General features: G+C 47.6%; 7 protein-coding genes across 7 annotated transcripts; 3 read left to right on the forward strand and 4 right to left on the reverse strand.

The window, feature by feature from the left end:
- On the reverse strand, window positions 1-1,971 carry FTJAE_9383 (uncharacterized protein; the record flags this gene model as incomplete). The annotated part of the gene is made up of 1 exon (XM_037356299.1): window positions 1-1,971. One exon carries the CDS (start codon window positions 1,969-1,971, stop codon window positions 1-3), a length of 1,971 nt encoding a protein of 656 aa, XP_037203635.1.
- A 1,233-nt stretch (window positions 1,972-3,204) lies between these two features.
- Window positions 3,205-4,494, forward strand: FTJAE_9384 (tryptophan dimethylallyltransferase; the record flags this gene model as incomplete). Its single annotated transcript, XM_037356300.1, has 1 exon — window positions 3,205-4,494. One exon carries the CDS (start codon window positions 3,205-3,207, stop codon window positions 4,492-4,494), a length of 1,290 nt encoding a protein of 429 aa, XP_037203636.1.
- A 71-nt stretch (window positions 4,495-4,565) lies between these two features.
- FTJAE_9385 (methyltransferase) lies at window positions 4,566-6,116 on the reverse strand (the record flags this gene model as incomplete). Its single annotated transcript, XM_037356301.1, has 6 exons — window positions 4,566-4,796; window positions 4,850-5,192; window positions 5,244-5,310; window positions 5,458-5,485; window positions 5,546-5,612; window positions 5,749-6,116. 6 exons carry the CDS (start codon window positions 6,114-6,116, stop codon window positions 4,566-4,568), a joined length of 1,104 nt encoding a protein of 367 aa, XP_037203637.1.
- Window positions 6,117-6,935: 819 nt separating this feature from the next.
- Window positions 6,936-9,287, forward strand: FTJAE_9386 (uncharacterized protein; the record flags this gene model as incomplete). Its single annotated transcript, XM_037356302.1, has 5 exons — window positions 6,936-7,012; window positions 7,134-7,944; window positions 8,019-8,282; window positions 8,353-8,491; window positions 8,545-9,287. The coding sequence occupies 5 exons, from the start codon at window positions 6,936-6,938 to the stop codon at window positions 9,285-9,287; spliced, it is 2,034 nt and encodes a 677-aa protein (XP_037203638.1).
- A 97-nt stretch (window positions 9,288-9,384) lies between these two features.
- On the reverse strand, window positions 9,385-13,453 carry FTJAE_9387 (oxidoreductase; the record flags this gene model as incomplete). Its single annotated transcript, XM_037356303.1, has 8 exons — window positions 9,385-9,641; window positions 9,701-9,773; window positions 9,828-9,906; window positions 9,956-10,145; window positions 10,212-10,290; window positions 10,345-10,494; window positions 10,554-11,302; window positions 12,025-13,453. The coding sequence occupies 8 exons, from the start codon at window positions 13,451-13,453 to the stop codon at window positions 9,385-9,387; spliced, it is 3,006 nt and encodes a 1,001-aa protein (XP_037203639.1).
- Window positions 13,454-13,939: 486 nt separating this feature from the next.
- FTJAE_9388 (cytochrome P450 monooxygenase oxidoreductase) lies at window positions 13,940-15,235 on the reverse strand (the record flags this gene model as incomplete). The annotated part of the gene is made up of 2 exons (XM_037356304.1): window positions 13,940-14,360; window positions 14,409-15,235. The coding sequence occupies 2 exons, from the start codon at window positions 15,233-15,235 to the stop codon at window positions 13,940-13,942; spliced, it is 1,248 nt and encodes a 415-aa protein (XP_037203640.1).
- Window positions 15,236-16,629: 1,394 nt separating this feature from the next.
- On the forward strand, window positions 16,630-17,718 carry FTJAE_9389 (isoflavone reductase; the record flags this gene model as incomplete). Its single annotated transcript, XM_037356305.1, has 4 exons — window positions 16,630-16,716; window positions 16,767-17,048; window positions 17,097-17,423; window positions 17,473-17,718. The coding sequence occupies 4 exons, from the start codon at window positions 16,630-16,632 to the stop codon at window positions 17,716-17,718; spliced, it is 942 nt and encodes a 313-aa protein (XP_037203641.1).
- Between the last annotated feature and the right edge of the window lie 286 nt (window positions 17,719-18,004).

Consider the following 18,004-nt stretch of genomic DNA (forward strand, 5'->3'; position numbering starts at 1 on the left):
TCACCGCTCATTGACATATCCTTGTTGATACTCAGATAAGAGTGCCTGCCTTCCAGCTCTGGGGTCTTGGTAAGCCACTGAATAAGTTCCGGTATTTGCGTCTCCTTTTGTTTCAATTGTGTAATGTCCTGGGCTTCTTACAGGCTGCATGGCGATAGGGGCTGGGTCAGCGACTGTTACAACCCTGCCATCCACAGCTAAAACACGTTTCTGGCCAATAGGTACCAGGCTCAGATTTGGTACCCGTGTGATGTAGCCTGGTTTCACCTTGTTTGGCTCCGATATTGTGTGTATCAAGTTTGCTAAGAGGGTTCCGGTCCAGTGTGCATCAGTTGCGACCATGAGACCCAGCCACATTACAATGGCCAGGAACAGAGCTAGACAGCTAAGCGCCAGCTGCAAGCGAGACATGGCCACCATCAATTTGTCAACGCTTATCTGTACAAGTGATGGGTCGACGCTGACACTGTACCCTCTAGCAATCATCAACGACTCGATTGTTTCAGAGTTGTCCCATATCCAGTTCAAGACATGGTTGTCGAGGGACTCGGCGCTGAGATTAGACCGAGGGGCACCCAACCCTCGTATGATCATCATAGCAGCAGTGTCAACCTGGCCATAAAAGACTTGTTCTCCAACTGCAGGCTTTGACGCCGCGCAATCAGTCTTGGTCACCTTCCCACCAAACGCCTCATTCTGAAAGTTCGATCGTTCGCATGTCTCAAAAGGTTCAGGTGCCTTGTCAAGTTCTTCAGATCGAATGAGAGTCATGTTTGTGGTGGTGATGCTGACAATGGAGTACTGGCTATTGTTGTTATTCTGTGGTGTGTAAAAGCCCCACTCGCTTTGAAGAGCCGACCTGTTGTCATTACCGACTGCGTTTGCGCCGAAAAGATAACTGAGGTCATTGTTTTGTGCATTTATCATGCCATCGACGATGTTGCCAATAAGGGGATTTTTTTGTTCTGTCTCATTGGAGCTCCAGGTGCGTCGGACTAGGTCAGTGACTTCCCCTCTGGCAAATGGGTCACCAGGGCTTGTTATCATGGTAACCTTCAAAGTGGCCTGAGAGAAAGTATGCCGCCTCTTTCCCTTAGTGACAGTAAAGACTTGTGTCATCAAGGCTGAACCACCACCTTTTCCAACCGAGACCCAGATATTGTCCAATCTCTCAGGGAGAATATATCTTGTATCGAGATCAGTAGCATCACTCCAATGCACCTCAGGCATGCCTGTTACGGTCTCTACATACTCGATTGCGAAACCGTTGTCGAAAGTGCAATTCCAGACAGCAGAGCCTCCATCAAATCTCACACATTTCGTGTCAAAGGTGGCGTTACCAATCTTCCCTACTGAAGGGTACATTGAAAGAGTGTCTGGGGAAACTGAAAATCCATCACTGTCTAACCAGATACGGGCACCGACACCATCTTGTCGTGTTGGTGGGATAACCTCGGGAGTCTCGTGGCCATTAGTGACTTTTCCGGTCAAAGTGTAGTTCAGACCAGGATTAAAAAGCTCGGAGCCAACGACTTGAGGGAGTTTCTGTGTGATACTCCCAAGTTGACTCCTGTTGACAGCGAGTTGAATGATATAGGGAGGATTGCTATTTCTCTGGAAGTCGTAATCAGCAACTGTCGCATTTGTCGCTTTGAATATGTAGCCTGGCGAGTCTAGTGCCCAGAGAAGAGTGCCATAAAGTGAAAAGACAATGTTGAGTAGGCTAAAAGCAATAACAACTAGTCCCGCTCGCGATAAGCAACGAGATGAGATGTAGAGTGTTCGCTGGATATAATCCTCCGTGAACATAAGGTATGATGTGAACTGTCCTGATCGGGCCGCAACGAGCGAGAAAAGCTTGAAGACAAAGATACCCATAAGTAATTCCGCGCATTTGAAGATGACGGATTTGACCGCATTGTGATACAAAGGTATCGATGATTCAATAAACGACGAAGATGATTCAATCATATTGTGAGTTTCAGAAGATATCAACAGAATGAGGGAAAAAATAAAAGAGACAAGAAAAGGTAGCCCTTCTTGGCAGGCAGCTGGCGCCGACTTGATTGCCTTTCTAAGATCCGGTGGCCAGTATTCTTATACAGGCTTGTACTTGCAGGCGCGTATATCCATAAAATGGATTATCAACTTGGGCTTATTGGTGGGCTTGCGAGAATCAGCCAATCACTTCCTTCTTAGGTTAGCGTTAACTTTCAGCTTAAGGTTGAAAATCAAGGGTATTGCAAGAAAGAGGGGTAGACACACGGGGCAATTCCGTAGTCCCATTCCGCTATTTCAAAGTGCTCACTACCCTAGATACCCTTAAACCTTATAACACAAGTAGAAAGATAATCTATCTGCTTCGATCCAACAGGCCGTTCCCCAGTATACTGCGCGTTAAATAGCGTATTATAAAAGTTAAACACTTTTGTCTATGTTTGTCTGAAAATTCCTGGTTTATGAGATTCCAGTCGTTTAACTCGCATACATGTATTGATTTGCTAGGTGACATTAAATAGCGCCGTCAACACAAGCGGCTCATCTGCCATGCATTTCAACGCTGTATCCCGTTGACTTCCTTGCGTGATGATGGATGATGCCTCTGAAGAGGTCTATCTCTTCGAATCCGGGGTTCCCAATGCCAAGCAAACCTGAGTTCTCTCTGATGTATCTGTCTCTAGTAAAACACGTGAACGATGTTACATGGAACATTTCAATTTGCTTACAAAGCAAAATGCAACCATTTAGCATCACTCTTGAGTAAAATAACTCATAAATCCATTGAATTTACTTAAACTCAACAGATATGCTGTTTTGTCACTGAGAAACAAGGAAGCTGCACTGAAGCTTGAAAATTCACCTACGAAAGCCACGATCGTATGCCTCTTGGTGAAAAAGGCAATACCTAGCAGGCGAAAGTCGCATTCAGCAACCTACGCTAGTCGGCCACGCGATATTTGATTCACATGACGCGTTATCCCTCATAGCTGCTGAGTCAGTGAGAGGATTCATGGATCTCGATTTCAGGCTGGCTGTTTCACTGTCTGTGTCTAGTGAAACCTCGAAGTGTGTATTAGGTATAGATCCCTTTCATTGCAGTGACAACGCTGCCTCACTGACAAGAGTGACAATATAAGGACACATCGAGCCCTTGGGCTGTAAGCTTATGCTTTACTCCTATCAACAAAATCATTAGTTCGCATTATGATACACACTGAACACGTCCAAATGCTACTGCAAGCTGGTCCGGCAACTCAATCCGCATGGAAGACTTTGGACAAATGGCTCCCCCCTTTGTCGGGAGACAAAGAATGGTGGTGGAAGACTCTCGGCCTACAACTCCACACCCTCCTCGCAGAAGCGGACTACGACTTGAATGAGCAGTACAAAGCTCTACTGCTGTTATACCGGTGGGTCGTTCCAGAAATGGGGCCTAGACCACGGTCTAGCATGGCACCCTGGAACAGCTTCATGACCGATGACCACTCTCCCATTGAGTACAGTTGGAAATGGAATTCTGGAAACAAGAAGCCTGACATCAGATACGCCATTGAGCTTGTCAGTCCCTTAGCTGGAACCAAGCAAGATCCATTCAATCAAATCCCGACTCGGAATTTAGTTTACAACCTCGCCAGAAACATTCCTGAACTTGATCTAACCTGGTTTGAACATTTCTCGCACGAGCTGCTGGGTCCTGAGTATCTCACAACATCCACTTCTGGAATTTCGACAAAGGGCTCAACAATATTTGCAGCCTTGGAATTGCTGCACGGTCGCTTGTCGGTCAAAGTATACTTTATACCAGTTGAGACACAAGATGCTAGCGCTTGGCACCAGATAAAACATGCGATTGAAACCTCAGGATGTCAAAATATCGAGGCTTTGCATCACGTGGACGCATATCTCTCCAGCGACGATGATGGAAGACAGCTCCGCCCGTTCATGCTGGCAATAGACCTTGTCGAACCCGGTGCTTCACGGCTCAAGATATACGCAAGGTCCGACCAAACCTCTTTCCGCTTTGCCCGAGATGTTATGACAGTTGGGGGACTTCGCATAGGCATGGATAAGTCTCTAGAGAAGTTTTTCGATTTGTGGAAACGTGCACTCGGCCTCAACCATGACGCGTTACCTGGAGATGAGCTACCTAAGGTGGATCATCTGACATCCGGGGCAGTATTTAACTTTGACGTTGCACCAAAATCTTCGATTCCAGACGTCAAGGCATATATACCAGTTCGACACTACGCTGATAACGACCTTCAAGCTGCAGTGGGACTTATAGGGTATCTTGAAGAGCATGGGAATGGGTATGGGGTTTACTCGCAATCATATCTTCGTGCATTGGATATGTTGGCACCGCCAGGTCAGCTCGACCAAGCCACTGGGGTCCAGACCTACTTCGCTGTCGCATGTCAAGGCGATGATCTGGCCTTCACGTCATACTTGAATCCTCAATTGTATGCAGCGTTTCGAGAATCCGAATGTTCATAGATCTGTGTAATTTAATTCCATAGCGATCAGGTACTCAAGCCGGCAACAGGAATTAAGAAGCAACCTCATATTTACTCTGGCTTCCTAGCCCACACAGTTCTCAGGCGGATATATGGGTGATTCCTCCTGTCTCTGATCTCTCGTCGGAACTTGGCGATATATACATGGACCTCCTCGGGAGTCCATCCTAGTGTGTTGGCAACGAACAACACAAGCCCTTCAGTGTCCTGAGTACTGAACAGCTCACCAAACTGACCGATTTGTTTAAGCTTGGGATCTTTGGGGAAAGGGTTCAAAGGTAACTGAAGGTGGGACTTGTCAGCGTATCCTTATCAATCACGGAAGAATGGCTAACCTTTGAGTCCCATTGCTTGACATCTGCAAATCCTGCTTTCTCAATGCCGGGTCTCTGAAGATCGTCTCCCACGACGGTGAACGTATTTCCAATCGTTTTAGAGGCCTTGATAAAGATAGGTCCCCACTGTGCCAATGCCGAGTCGGGCTTCACACTATCGTCATCACTCTCGATGATAGCGGAAGCTTCAAAGGACTCTACCCAGCCACCTGGCTTAAGAACCTTAAAGGCCTGTTCAAATAGATAGTCCCAGTTGGGCACGCATCCAACTAAATAGCGTAGGTGGACGTAATCGAAAGACTCTGAAGGAAAGGTCCAATCTTGGTTAAAGTCCTCGATCTCGCTATAGATAGATGAGACGATGGCATAATTTAGCGAACGGGTCGCAACTTACAACTTGACATTAGGTGGTACCCATGAAGGCTGAATGGGAGAAATGTCCGTCCCAATTACTTCGCACCCTGGATGCTTGTCGGCAAAATCACTTTCAGGTCAGCAGGGACAGAGGCTCGAGATCTCTCGGTTACTGACATGGCCCATATGCCTATGAGAGTTTTTTGAAATCAGCATGGTAACTCCAGATGACTTTGCTACAAGCATTCACGTACCTGTTCCGCATCCAATGTCAAGTACCCTCTGGTAGTAACGGATGGCTTTAGCCTAGAGCTTATTGTTCTGAGAGACCAAACGACTTACTTGAATTTTATCACCGAGGGGAGCAAAGTACAGCTCACCGTCTTGCGAAAGAGTAAACATGTGATGCCTAGACGTATTAGTTGACACATCTCCGCAAAGGATTTAGATCTTACGCAATGTCCATGGCTTCACTTTGCCGTTCATCGTTAGAGCCCCTGGCACAATATCAGCCTTGCCTTCGGCCACAAAACGACTGATAATACCAATAGGCGGCATTCCCTCTCTCGCTGTGATAGGTCCTACCATTGATGGTGCGGTAGTGGAGAATGCTCGAGGTGATGGAGGCCGTCGAGCTTTCGGAGTCTTCGCCAAGACCTGGGTCATCTTCCTCCCCCTCAGCAAGGTCGTCGACTTCTAGCGCCTGTACAGCAGCTGCCACAGGCCCTTGGCTGTGAGGAGACCTTGGAGAACGCGGCGAACCGCTCTTGGGGCTCTTTTGAGACATTTGCAGCAGCGCAGTAGTAGACAAGAGTTGGGCACGAGCAAAAGTGAAGAAGAAAGCTGCGCTCCGACCTAGATCAATCCGTCTTTTAATTGTGCGCAGAGCTACGGGGCTTACCCTCAAGTTCATGATCTGATTCGATATACCCCAGGTGCAGTGTAACATGTGACGGATGTTACTTGCCTATAAATATGAGGGCCATCACCAATCGGCCACTTAGAACATGGTATTAAGCGACTCGATACCACTTACAAGCCCATCCGGAGTGGGAGGAAACAAGGGGTTTGCCGTCTTGGCGACAGTTATTGACAAACGCGCAGTCGAGCTAAGACTTTATAAATAGATGTGGAAAAAGAAGGATATCTGTTCTTATTGGGACTAGTTCCTTATTGCTACGACGTAACTAGGTACCTAAGAGATTGTCTACCGGTATCTTTGCCGTGCTATGGTACGTATAGCAACCCCGCAAAATTTGAAGTAGACCCAACCCCGCATTTTTATTATCCCGTAACTCCCCGTCCATTTCTCGATAAAAAAGCCATATACGGTATACCCATGGGCTAAGCAGTTGACTCCAATCTTTACAATACTGTCCCTTACGAATCTGTAGCCAGTCATCACTCCCTGCAATGACCCACTCTTGTAGTGACTGCGGTGCCACTTTTGCCAGAGACGAGCATCTTCGACGGCACCAACGACGGCACCTAGACATTCGTCCTTACCGTTGCCAGGATTGCAACAGTACCTTTACACGAAAGTGAGTTAAAGGGAAACATGTGTTAGCTCTCGGCTATAGTTATGTTGACTTAAAGCTAGGGATACTCTGAATCAACATTTGCTTACCCATGATCCTGCAAGGACGACTCGTAGGCCTCGGAGGGTGGCCTATGTAACCAAGGCTTGTGTTTCCTGCGCCCGATCCAAACAACGTTGCGACGGCCATTCGCCATGTGGAAGGTGTTCTCTCAAAAATCTCGATTGCGTCTATCGCCCTTTGCAGCAGAAGGGACAGAACATAACCTGTGGTGCCAGCCCCCAGTCTCCTTCCTTCAGGGAGAGGGACGACCACGCACATAGCACTCTCCCCGCAGCCCAGAGCCATCCATATCCTTTGCCAGTTAATTCAGCACTAAGTGTTCATAATAGTGCGTCTGAAGCGATCAACGGGGCTCCTTCACTATCAACAGACGTGGGCAACAATGCTATAGAGATGCATTCAGGCACAGGGCAAGAAAACTTTCCTGATGAAGTCTCCGTCAATAATCTGACACTTGGGACTGATGGATTGGACTTCCAAGGCTGGTCGCCGCTTGGTATAGACTTTCATTGGGACAGTTCCATGCACTCCATGCTTGATAACTCCTTGCTTGAACTACCTCATCCCATGGCATTCTTTTTCCAGAGTCCAATCGAACCACTCGACCAAGCAGAGGTCCATACAGTACCGCCTCCCGTGGATAATGAGCCCATGGTATATCAACTCGAATACGAAACCCCGACCCCTAACTTTACTCAGCCCTTAGCCATCCAAGGTTCTCAAGCCCAAAGCAGCCAGACATCGCCCGAAACCACTTCGCATACCTCTGTCAGAGATGATGGCGACCTTGAGCCATGGAGGGCAGAAGACTATGGGCATGTACCCTATATAAACGATGAAGCTTACCAAGTCATGGTCTCCACCTTTGAACAACTCAATAGCGACAATGCATATTGTACCCCCTTTACGAACAAACATTTGCCATCTCAACAGCATATGCAGATCTATATGCAAGTTTACTTTGAAGAGTATCACCCTGTTTTCCCTTTACTCCATAAGGCAACATTCTCGCCCAGTAAAGACAACTGGCTACTGAGTCTTGCCGTTTCAGCGATCGGGTGCCTGTTTTCGAAAACATTACAGTCAAGGGAGGTCTACCTCGTCATCCAGGAATTTCTACGGCGAGCTATTCGCATCCAGGTCAGTGCGTCGTTTCTAATTACTGGACTCGTCTTGTTTAATATAAACGATATTGACAAACCTTACGTAAATAGCTGGAACGAAGTCAGACTTCTGTACCCAGTATCTGTGTTGCTCAGGCTTCTGTCCTCAATCAGATTGGCATGATGTACGGCGGGGACTTGAGATTGGCAGAATGTGCCCAGGAGGCAATGGCGCAGCTTGCAACGCAATGTCGCAAAATAGCTTCATTCTCACACAACTCAGCAAAGTCATCAGTTGGTGAAAATGCGGTATCTCAAGGCTGGCAAGCATGGATCAGGGCCGAGTTAGAAATTCGTTTGTTTTATTGCGCTTGGGTAAGTATCTTGCTTCTGATTTCTTTATCCTTCAGCAAGGCTGAAATGATAATAAACTGACTGAGCCTAGCTTGTAGATAGCCAGCAAGTTGGCTTCTTCGCCTTTTCATCCACGATTCCAATAGACTTTCTTCAGTCTCCCATGCCGGTCGATGGAAATGTCTGGGGCATGTCTAGCACCGAGACATGGAAGAATAGTTTCAAAGAGGGTTTGGGCTGCAAGCATACTTGACAAATGGCCTGGAGCTAACAACAACTTCAGATTCATATTCTCAAGAATTATTATCTCTCCGACAGGTGCTCCTGGGCCTTTACCGCTATCGTGAGGTCCCTGGCCAGCTTGATGCGTTTAACTCGCTTCTTCTGGTCATGGGTATTCTTAATGACCTCTCTTGGCTTCGTCATGCCCATTTATATCTGGATATACTGCATCGACATGTCGAGACTTTGCCACCAACAGCTCTTGCTCGAGCTGCCGCGACTAGTATTCACATGGTTTCACTCCTGACATACTTCCCGACTAGAGAGATTATTGCCTTTGGACGCTGGAGAGTCACCAAAACCCAGCATTCGATGGTTGTTGATAAACTGAAGAGATGGATGTCCAATCCCCGCAGTGCACGAGAGGCTTTGATACATGCATGTCGCATCTGGTCTCAGATTCGCTTAAGCCGTACCAATGCCCATCACGAGGCACCGGCATTCTTTTATAGCGCTATCTCGATATGGGCTTTGGTCGAGCATAGTAAAGAATTCGATGTTGGTGATGAATTCCCAACCCTACGGCTGGACGCTTCAAGTCAAGATGCCAAGTACTGGGCTGCTGGAAACGAGAAGAAACGCCTGTATTTGAGCGGGGTTGGTCGTCTGGAACATCGAGGTGCCTTGGCGCGGCTGATAAATGAGACTGCGAGGTTGCTAGAGGAAAGGATTGCCTGGCCTCAAGCTTGGAGAACAGGGCCATTCCTGAAACAGTCTTATGCCGAATCACGGAGGATTCAGTAATTTGTGAGTTGTAAGTAATACTGGCTGGGAAGTTGTAATGGTGGCAGATACACAAGGTAGCGGTAAGATCTATATTCGATACATCCATATGAACATGTTACCCAGCTAATGGCTCCATACTCTCCCGGTTCCGCATAGCTGCCTCAAACTCTTTCTGTATAGTTTCAAGCCTTTCTGGGCTCCTGACAGTCAATACGACCGGCATTTCGAGTCCAGGGTTACCTGGCATATCGCCTGGAAAGCTTTGGGGGTCAAGAGGAAGCTTTGTTCCTGGCTTCAAATTGATGTCGAAAGCCCAAAGAATGCGCATAACACTGACAGCAAAGCTCCTATCCGCAATATGGTAGCCAGGACCTATAGCAGGGCAGATTCATTAAGAGGCTGAGTTACATGGATCGTTACGAATGACTTACAGATACGACGTCCAGCTCCGAAGGCAAAGTGATCTCTTTTGGAAACGTCAGGGGATGCAGCACTCTCTTGGCTCTGATATTTAGTCAGCATGCTATTGAACATCTCGCAGCCTTTGTAATGTCTCACTGATCTTGTGTCACCCTCAAAACGCTCAGGGATGAAGTTTTCGGGGTCTCTATAGCGTGTAGAGTCCCGATGAATTGCCCTAGTTTGCGTTAGCATGTAAGCTCATCAAAACTAACACGAGAGCTTACCAAGCATTCAAATGTATTCTCGCTCCCTTTGGTATGCGGTAATCCTTATAAATTATGTCTCGAGTCGTGGTATGGGGATGGCCCAGGGCGACAGGTGGACGCCATCTCCATGATTCCTTCATGACTTGACGGATGTATGGCATACTGTCCAGATCCTCGAAAACCGGGACTCTGTCTCCAACAGCCGAATCTGTTCACATCAGTACCCTATGGCATTTTGTACGCGAGTGCCATTGAAACGCCTCAACAGACTTACCAATTACTTTTCTCGCTTTGTTGCAGACATCTGGAAACGTTAACATAGCCTCAAGGAATGACCAAGTTGAAATCCGGCTCTGCCTTCTTGTCAGTATTACAGCATGGAGAAATCGAGGTACGGTAAAGCTTACCGTATCCGAAGCCCCGATGATTAACATCATGCCTAGGTATGAGGCATCCTCGAGGCTGTCAAGTCCCAGATGGTTTGGGTCTTCGATGACCCTTCTCATGAAAGTCATATAAGGCGGAGCCTCTCCAGCATCAATCTGTGACTTTATCCTCTGGGTGATCGTGTCAGTCGTAGACTTCATGACCTGCGGGCTACCGAGGCGGATCTTACCTTAAGCTTGTCACAACACCACTCATAGTCACGCTTGTGCCTGGCCTTTGCGTTTCTTTCCCAAGGTTTAAGAAATAGTGGCAGCTTATCCAGAATGTTGAAAGTGTCAACTAAATAGTAGCCAGGGAGTATACCAAGGATCTGGGCTAGGCCCGTTTCGAATATGTAGTCGATAACAGGACTGTTGTCTTCAGGGACATCAAGGCCAAAGATCTGCGACGAGAATGTGCTATATGTGTAGCGGCCAATGCTCGACCATAGGGATTGCGGATCGGCACCTTTGTTGGGATCTTGTGCAATGTCATTTAGGAACTTCAATGTTTCGAAATGGAGGAATGGAAGACCAGCATCAGCAAGATTCAAATTAGTTAGTCCAAAGGTTGTGGCTTTCCGCTGACTTTTCCATGCCTTTTCACTCGAGCTAACAAGGAGAAGGTTAAGTCTGTTGCATATCTGCTCGTTGCTGACAATCCAACGCGGTCGTTCGGATGTTTGGGCCGCAGCCTTGTCGAAGATTGCCCTGACGGCTTGGTCGCTATTGATGAAGTACTCCTGGAAAGTACCGAACTTGACGAAAAACACCTCGCCGTATTCCTCGGCCCACTTTTGGAACAGAAGATGCTGGCGGTGTTCCTTGGCTGCTTTCAGAACGGTTGGAAGATGGCCAGCGATAATGTTGGTGGTAGGGGGTGAAGGCGGAAGAGGAAGAAGTCCCTTGGTTGCCCAGCGCCTTGATATTGCTTTTTGGACTAGGACCAGGAGCAAGGTGAGTACAGCCAAAGCTATGGTCAGCTCCCGGCTAAGCATGGGAAGTGTTTGGAGCATAATGAGTCTTAGTTATGTAAAGCAAAGAGTAAGAGTCGGCGCGTTTGTCATAGATGTGGCTGTAAAAGGTAGGTTATATTTACCATTGTTATAAGGGATACCAGAGGACTAAATAACTTATTTCGTTTAAATGGAATAACAAACATGGTCGAGGAACTGTAGCTCCATGTCCCGTTGAGCTAGCTGTATTCGTGCTAGTTATCCCCGTGGGGTAATCCGCCCGAACGCGGGTTTTCCGAAAGGCTGCGACCTCTCCATATTCCGATTTTTCGCCTTGCGGAATATGGGGTTCCGGTGTGACAGACGCACGAGCATTGATTGGGCTCACCACTTTATTCAATTGACTACCATTTAGAACCAGAATGTAATACCCAAGTACTCATTACGTGCGGGACTGACAGTATGCTTTTGTCTCCATGTTCCGAAATGCCTTTCTATACCTTTCCCCCTTAAGCCCGAATGGAACCTTGATCATTTTGAGCAGCTAAATGAATATTGTGAAGCCAATTTCATAAGATTAACTTTTGCCGGTACCCTCAGACTACCTATCCCACTAGATATAGCCCTCCATACCCATTACCCATACCTCTCTCAGTGTCTGCAACCCTTGCCTCTCTATAGTAAAAGCCCCCTCCATTGAACTCACCTTTGAGACTTGGGTAGTCAAAGTCTCGGTAAATATTCTTTATCCGTCTAGCACTCTCAAGAAAGCTTCGTCTGATGGTTGAATAGTTAGCAATAGCTAGCTTTCTGTCCCGCTTCACAAAGTCCCCATTCACCATGACATGCAAGATATCGCCAACGCTGGCATGCAGCATAATTGCAGCAATGGGGTCTGTCCACCCCAGCAGTGAGGGCGATTCGGCTGCATTCCAAACAATCAGGTCTGCCTTTGCTCCTTCACGGATGACTCCAAGTTCTGGACGGCGAAGTGCGAGACCCCCGGCTCGAGTTGCAAGCGAAAAAGCCTGAACAACACTCATTGGGTTATTCTTGGGCACCTCCCATCCAGAGAGTACCTTGTCAAAGAAGAAATAGCGGACGCTTTGCAACCAGATTCGGGCTTGGGTTAAAATGTCGGTTGAGTAGGTGAAATGGGTGTCGACGCCGAGCGCAGCCTGATCCTGGATGTAGTAAGAGTGTGGATGCGTATGTCCGTAGTGCATCTCCGACTCCGGAGTGATGGAGAGATATTGGTTTGTCTGACGAAGAAGGTTGGCGCCAGTGGCCGTGAGGAAGCTGCCGTGAGAAAAGATGACTGGTATCGATGTGTTGAGTAGGTCAAAGGAGTGAACATCCTCGGGAAGGTTGGAGACTCCAAAGGGTCCAGCAAGAGAGTGGGTTGTGACAACCGAGACATTAAATTCTCGCGCCAGGTTTGCTACCTCCTTTGCAACATCTGGAGGATTCGGGCCGAACGAATCATACGCGATTCCTATCTCAACATTGCTGTCTTGCAGAAGGCCACTCTCAGCGATGTCAACGAAGTTAGGAATCTGATCCTTGACTGCGTAGTTCAAGGCCGGAACATCATGGAAAGCATAAGCCCAAAACACACGAGCACCACTCTCCACTGAGGCATTGAGACCCGCATAAGCTGTTTCATTCGACCAAGTATGATGAGCATGGTCCAGCGAAGTTGTCACTCCGGCGTTCAGGGCCTCCAGGAGTCCTGCTAGCTGTCCCCAGTAAACGTCTTCGGCATTGAAATGGGGTGCAGCTGCGAATTCTCCGTAACGTCCAAAGTATTGAGCCAGGGTAGTATTGGATCCAAGTGTCTTGAAAGCTGTCTGCCAACCATGGCGATGTGTATCAATGAAGCCGGGGCTTATGATCTGGTCGGTAGCATCGATGACCTCGGTATTTCTGGGAAGTCTAGATGGCTTGGAAGTGGTGATGCTTGCGATCCGATCGCCCTCGACTAATAAATAGCCATCGCGAATGACCCGAGGCTCTGGCTCAGATTCATCCCAAGCAATAATAGTGGCACCGGAGAAGAGCTTGTTACTAGCGGCAACACCAGCTACATTGCCGACAAGCGACGCAGCAACATAAAGGGCCTGTTCAAACCTCATGATTGTCGTTCAAGAGAAGAGAGAGGTGGAGAATTTAAGTAACAGGTATGAGGTCTCTGCGTCATTATGAAGAATGAAAAGTGCATGACAACAGCACTCTTTTATAATATGAAAAATTGCTCAAGGAGAGCGCTAGGCCGGATATACAAACGATACAACTTGTGATGTACTTTTAGTCAGTGCTTGCAAGAGTGGATATTCAACGTCTTGAAATCTAGAAAATTCTGGAGATAGTAGGAGGTTTAAGACGGATATACGGAAATAAAAGAAATTACAGTTATAACCGAGACAATGCGACTCACGGTACTGGCACTATTTTACTAACAGAAATACAAGTCAACCGCCAAGTCATGGCGCGTTACTGACAGGTTAGTACTCAATTCAACAAATGTTTAAAATCATTTGCATTCTTACTAAGTACCTGACATAAACATCTAATCTATCTCTTTCTCCGGTCTCATTTTAATACTCCCACTAAGTCTTAAATCACCAAGCCAACACCTCCTGAATGCCACCACAAGACAAGCTCGAACACAAGGCTTCGTCTTCCTTGTTAGCCTCAGCAGCTTCGTCAGATGGCAACTTCTGTCTTGCAGGCCAGATCTGCTTGCCTGCTTCCCTCTCAAGTTTGGCATGCTCGTGAATCGCCTGTCGGTGAGACTCTTGGAATGATAGTGGGCCATGTTCCAATCGTGGATGCAACTCCCCACTCACAAAGATACCTGCGTTGAGATTCTTCTGGGCGCCAATACACAAGTCCTTGTCTTCCGAGACAACGCGTGCATACAGATCAGCGATATTATGGAAGTCCTCTTCGGATGAGTTCTTGTTGCGGAAGATTTGATAGTGCATGGAAGAGGAGGTAGGGCCAAGTGGCATGAAACGCTGAATCATCATAAAGTGAGGCCTGCATGGTGTCAGAGGCACCCAAGATCGGAAGAGATCAGATACTTACAAGACTACCACTGAAGCACTGGGGTAGAAGTATGTGCTTGCGAGTTGCATCCCGCTCTTCTTCTGCTCCTCAGTCTGGATGCTCGAGTGTTTGATCCATCCTTCGCCGGTGTCGCACTTTGTCTTGCCGAGATCTGCAAGAGTAGGAAGATCGGGATGGGTCGTGGGACAGTGATAGCATTCGTTGAAGTTGTCGGCCAAGATCTTCCAGTTGTATTCACCCTCCATGCTATATTCATTATCGAGGGTGTAGTCATCCCAGTTGACCTTCTGAAGCCGTTCTTGCTGATCAATACCGTCGAAGTAGCGAGTCCAAGGTTCCGGGTTCTCAGAACTGTCGAGGTTGACCCAAACAAAGCCATACGCATCGACCTTTAGATGGATCTTGAAAAGGCCGTTCTTGCTCTTGTCAAAGTTCTCGAGCTGATCATAATTGGGTGCCTTGGCGAGGTTGCCACTCAGTCCATAAGACCAACCATGGTACTTGCATGCAAAGATGGATGAGTTGCCTTGCTGTCCGCCTTGAACGACAGGAAAAGCGCGATGACGGCAGATGTTATGGAAGGCGTTGAGGTTTCCCTTTCGATCACGGGCAATGACGAACTCGTAGCCAGTAGTGTTAAACTTCATCCAGTCGCCCGCCTTGGGAAACCGGTTCTGATGGGTAGTAAGCAGCCACTTCTTGGAGAAGATGGCACGCTTCTCTAGTTCGTACATCTCGGGAGAGTTGTACCATGTCGAAGGGAGAGCACGGACGGGACTTCGGTGGCTTGTTTCGGTGAAGTTGTCGCTCTCGACGTTCACCTTGAGCTTATTCGCAGTTGACATTTTGTGGTGGGCTTTATGGAGATAAGGTTTGATGAAATTGGTTATGTTTATTTTACTTGACAGAGTAGCTCGACAAGACAGGCATAGCACTTTCTTATAGAGAATCGTGTGCCTGATGGAACCCGGGCTAGAAGATAACGACCCCGATGTTCCGGGTCGAACCCCTCACGATGACAACGTATCGGATGCATACTTTTGTCATAGTGAGGCTGGTCTTCGGGAGTTCTGATAGTGCACGCACGCTTGAACAGGTCTTGTGACGCTGATCACCCGACCCCTTCAGCCAGAGATATGGAGAGATAGCAATGTTAATTGTCGTTCGGTGATTGGTCATCACGCCGAGTAGCGGTATCGCAGACCGAAGCCGTATCTTCCGTCAAGCAGACATCACCAGTAACGCAGTGCCAAACGATATCGCGTCTCCGCTCTATTGGGTTTAGACTCAGGCACCTGATCGGCTTCTGGACCGCTTCGGGACAGATAAAGAGCATGCGCAAAGTCAATTGGTGGGTGTCAGTGTAACCCCGCATGGTCCTCTCGGTACTGGGACCCCTCGGCTTCAGAACCCGAGAAGCTTCAGCCGCGTCGAGTCTAGAACCCGAGAGATGTGCAACCCTCGCTTCGGTTTGGGAATCCGTGTGAAATGATTGAGTGTCATCGATTTTTTATTCTTCAATTCAAGGCTCATCTTTTCCCTTTGTGGAAATGGGTATGCAAGCTGTGCATATCATGAATGAAGCGTCGAAAACTCTATGGCGACTGCAGCCAGTCCCGAGTTTGGTGGCTTCAAGTCATGTGTTTTCCGACCAAAGTCTGATAAGCTTGGAAATAAACCGGGCAAGATCGTGATGAATGCGGGGGTGGATCATTGCAATCTGTCTGTCAATTCCGCACTGTTGCCTCGCCACTGTTGGGCTGCTTACTGTTCCTGACTGAATCCGTAAAACGGTGGAACCATTCCTTTCACAGTTTAAAAAACGGATTTGTCGGATGGAGTGGGTCGTTCAGTTACGTGGAGGTTCAGTCAGCCAAGCCAGAGTTAAAGGCCATGAACACCTAAGTCAAAACAAGTACGTCAACTGGTTTTGCTGCGGAGTTTTGCGGAGTTTACTCTCAATGCCTAAATAAATGACTTACATGCTTCCACTGAAAATAAGAAAACTCCAGGCTTGAAACTTGACTTATACTATCGGGGCAATTCAAATTGTATTCCTTGTACCTGCAATGTAATTAATTCACCTGGAGAGCACGGAGTCGGGCTTTATCTGCCTTAACTCCGCAGCGACCAAACTGGGTGGACCGGCCCTTGCGGAGTTTGGTAGCGAATATGTTAAATACCTTCAACTTGCAGATCACTTCCATCAAACAAACACATATCATAAACTAAAAACAAAATGACAACAAAGATCGCGATCGTTGGTGCCACTGGAGAAACTGGAGGTTCGATTGTCAATGGCCTTCTCGGATCCGAAACCCAATTTGTCCGCCCCTACACTCTTCCCGCATGATTGACTGCGCTGACAGACAACAGGAAATTACAGCTTTGGTGCGACCAAGCTCAGTTGAAAAGCCAGCGACTATCAGCTTGAAAGAAAGAGACATCAAGATTGCGCCAATTGATCTTGGTGGAAGTCATGACGAGCTGGTCGCTGCGCTCACTGGGATTGACACAGTCATCTCGGCCATTCACTTTCAATCGCTTGATGATGAAATTCCATTGTCAAATGCAGCCAAAAGAGCTGGTGTGAAGCGATATGTGCCCTGCTTCTTTGCCACCATTGCACCTCGCGGTATAATGGATGCTCGCGATAGAGTACGTTGACTCCTCATCATGAGACCACATACCTGACTATCACTGTAGAAAGAGGCAGTCCTTGATCACATCCAGCGTATCTATCTCCCCTACACCGTAATAGATGTGGGTTGGTGGTACCAGATCACTCTGCCCCGAGTCCCGTCCGGCAAGCTGGACGAAAGCCTCGTCTTCCCCAACAACAATATTATCGCCGGCGGTGATATCCCTTCTGCGCTCACAGATGTTCGAGACATCGGAAAATACGTCGCTGCCATAGTGGGCGACCCGAGAACTATTAACAAGAGAGTACTGGCCTACACAGAGACCAAGACGCAGAATGAAGTCCACAAATTGGTGGAGAAGGTGCTTGGTGAGAAGCCAGAGCCTACTACTGTAAGTCTATCGACCTGAAACCTCGTCAACCATTATTGAACCATTGCAGTTGTCAAAGGAACAGCTCGAAGAAATGCTAGCACCTTTCAGAGGATCCACAGAACAGAACCAAATGCGAAGTATCTACGAGTACTGGATGTCTTGGGGCGTGCGAGGCGATAACACGCCGGAGAACGCCGTTTACCTTGGGTATGTTCTTGCAAAGGACTTATACCCCTCCCTCCAGGGTAGAAGTCTAGAGGAGTTTATTAAGGATGCTGCTGAAGGAAGGGTCAAGAAAGTCTACCAACAGTGATACCCTAATTGTTAGTGCATTGTCTCGATCGTGTAATAGCACTTAGTTAGCCGATAAAAATTTCTTAGACGGACAACTCTGACAATTGCAGCTTTGCAGAAAAGCATTGATTAGTCTCGTAATGTCTATGAACCTGACAGAAACACTTATTAGACCCCTTTTTATTAGTGCTGACGCATAATGGATCCCAGTTACAAGGTTCGGGATTCCGATTAATTACATTAGATTTTAAAGTAAATAAGAGCCAGTTGTTAATAGTGTCTAAAATGAGGTGTAGGGTTTGGTT

This window comes from Fusarium tjaetaba (genome assembly GCF_013396195.1).
Source record: "Fusarium tjaetaba strain NRRL 66243 chromosome Unknown NRRL66243_c0000212, whole genome shotgun sequence".
In the NCBI taxonomy this organism is placed as follows: Eukaryota; Fungi; Ascomycota; class Sordariomycetes; order Hypocreales; family Nectriaceae; genus Fusarium; species Fusarium tjaetaba.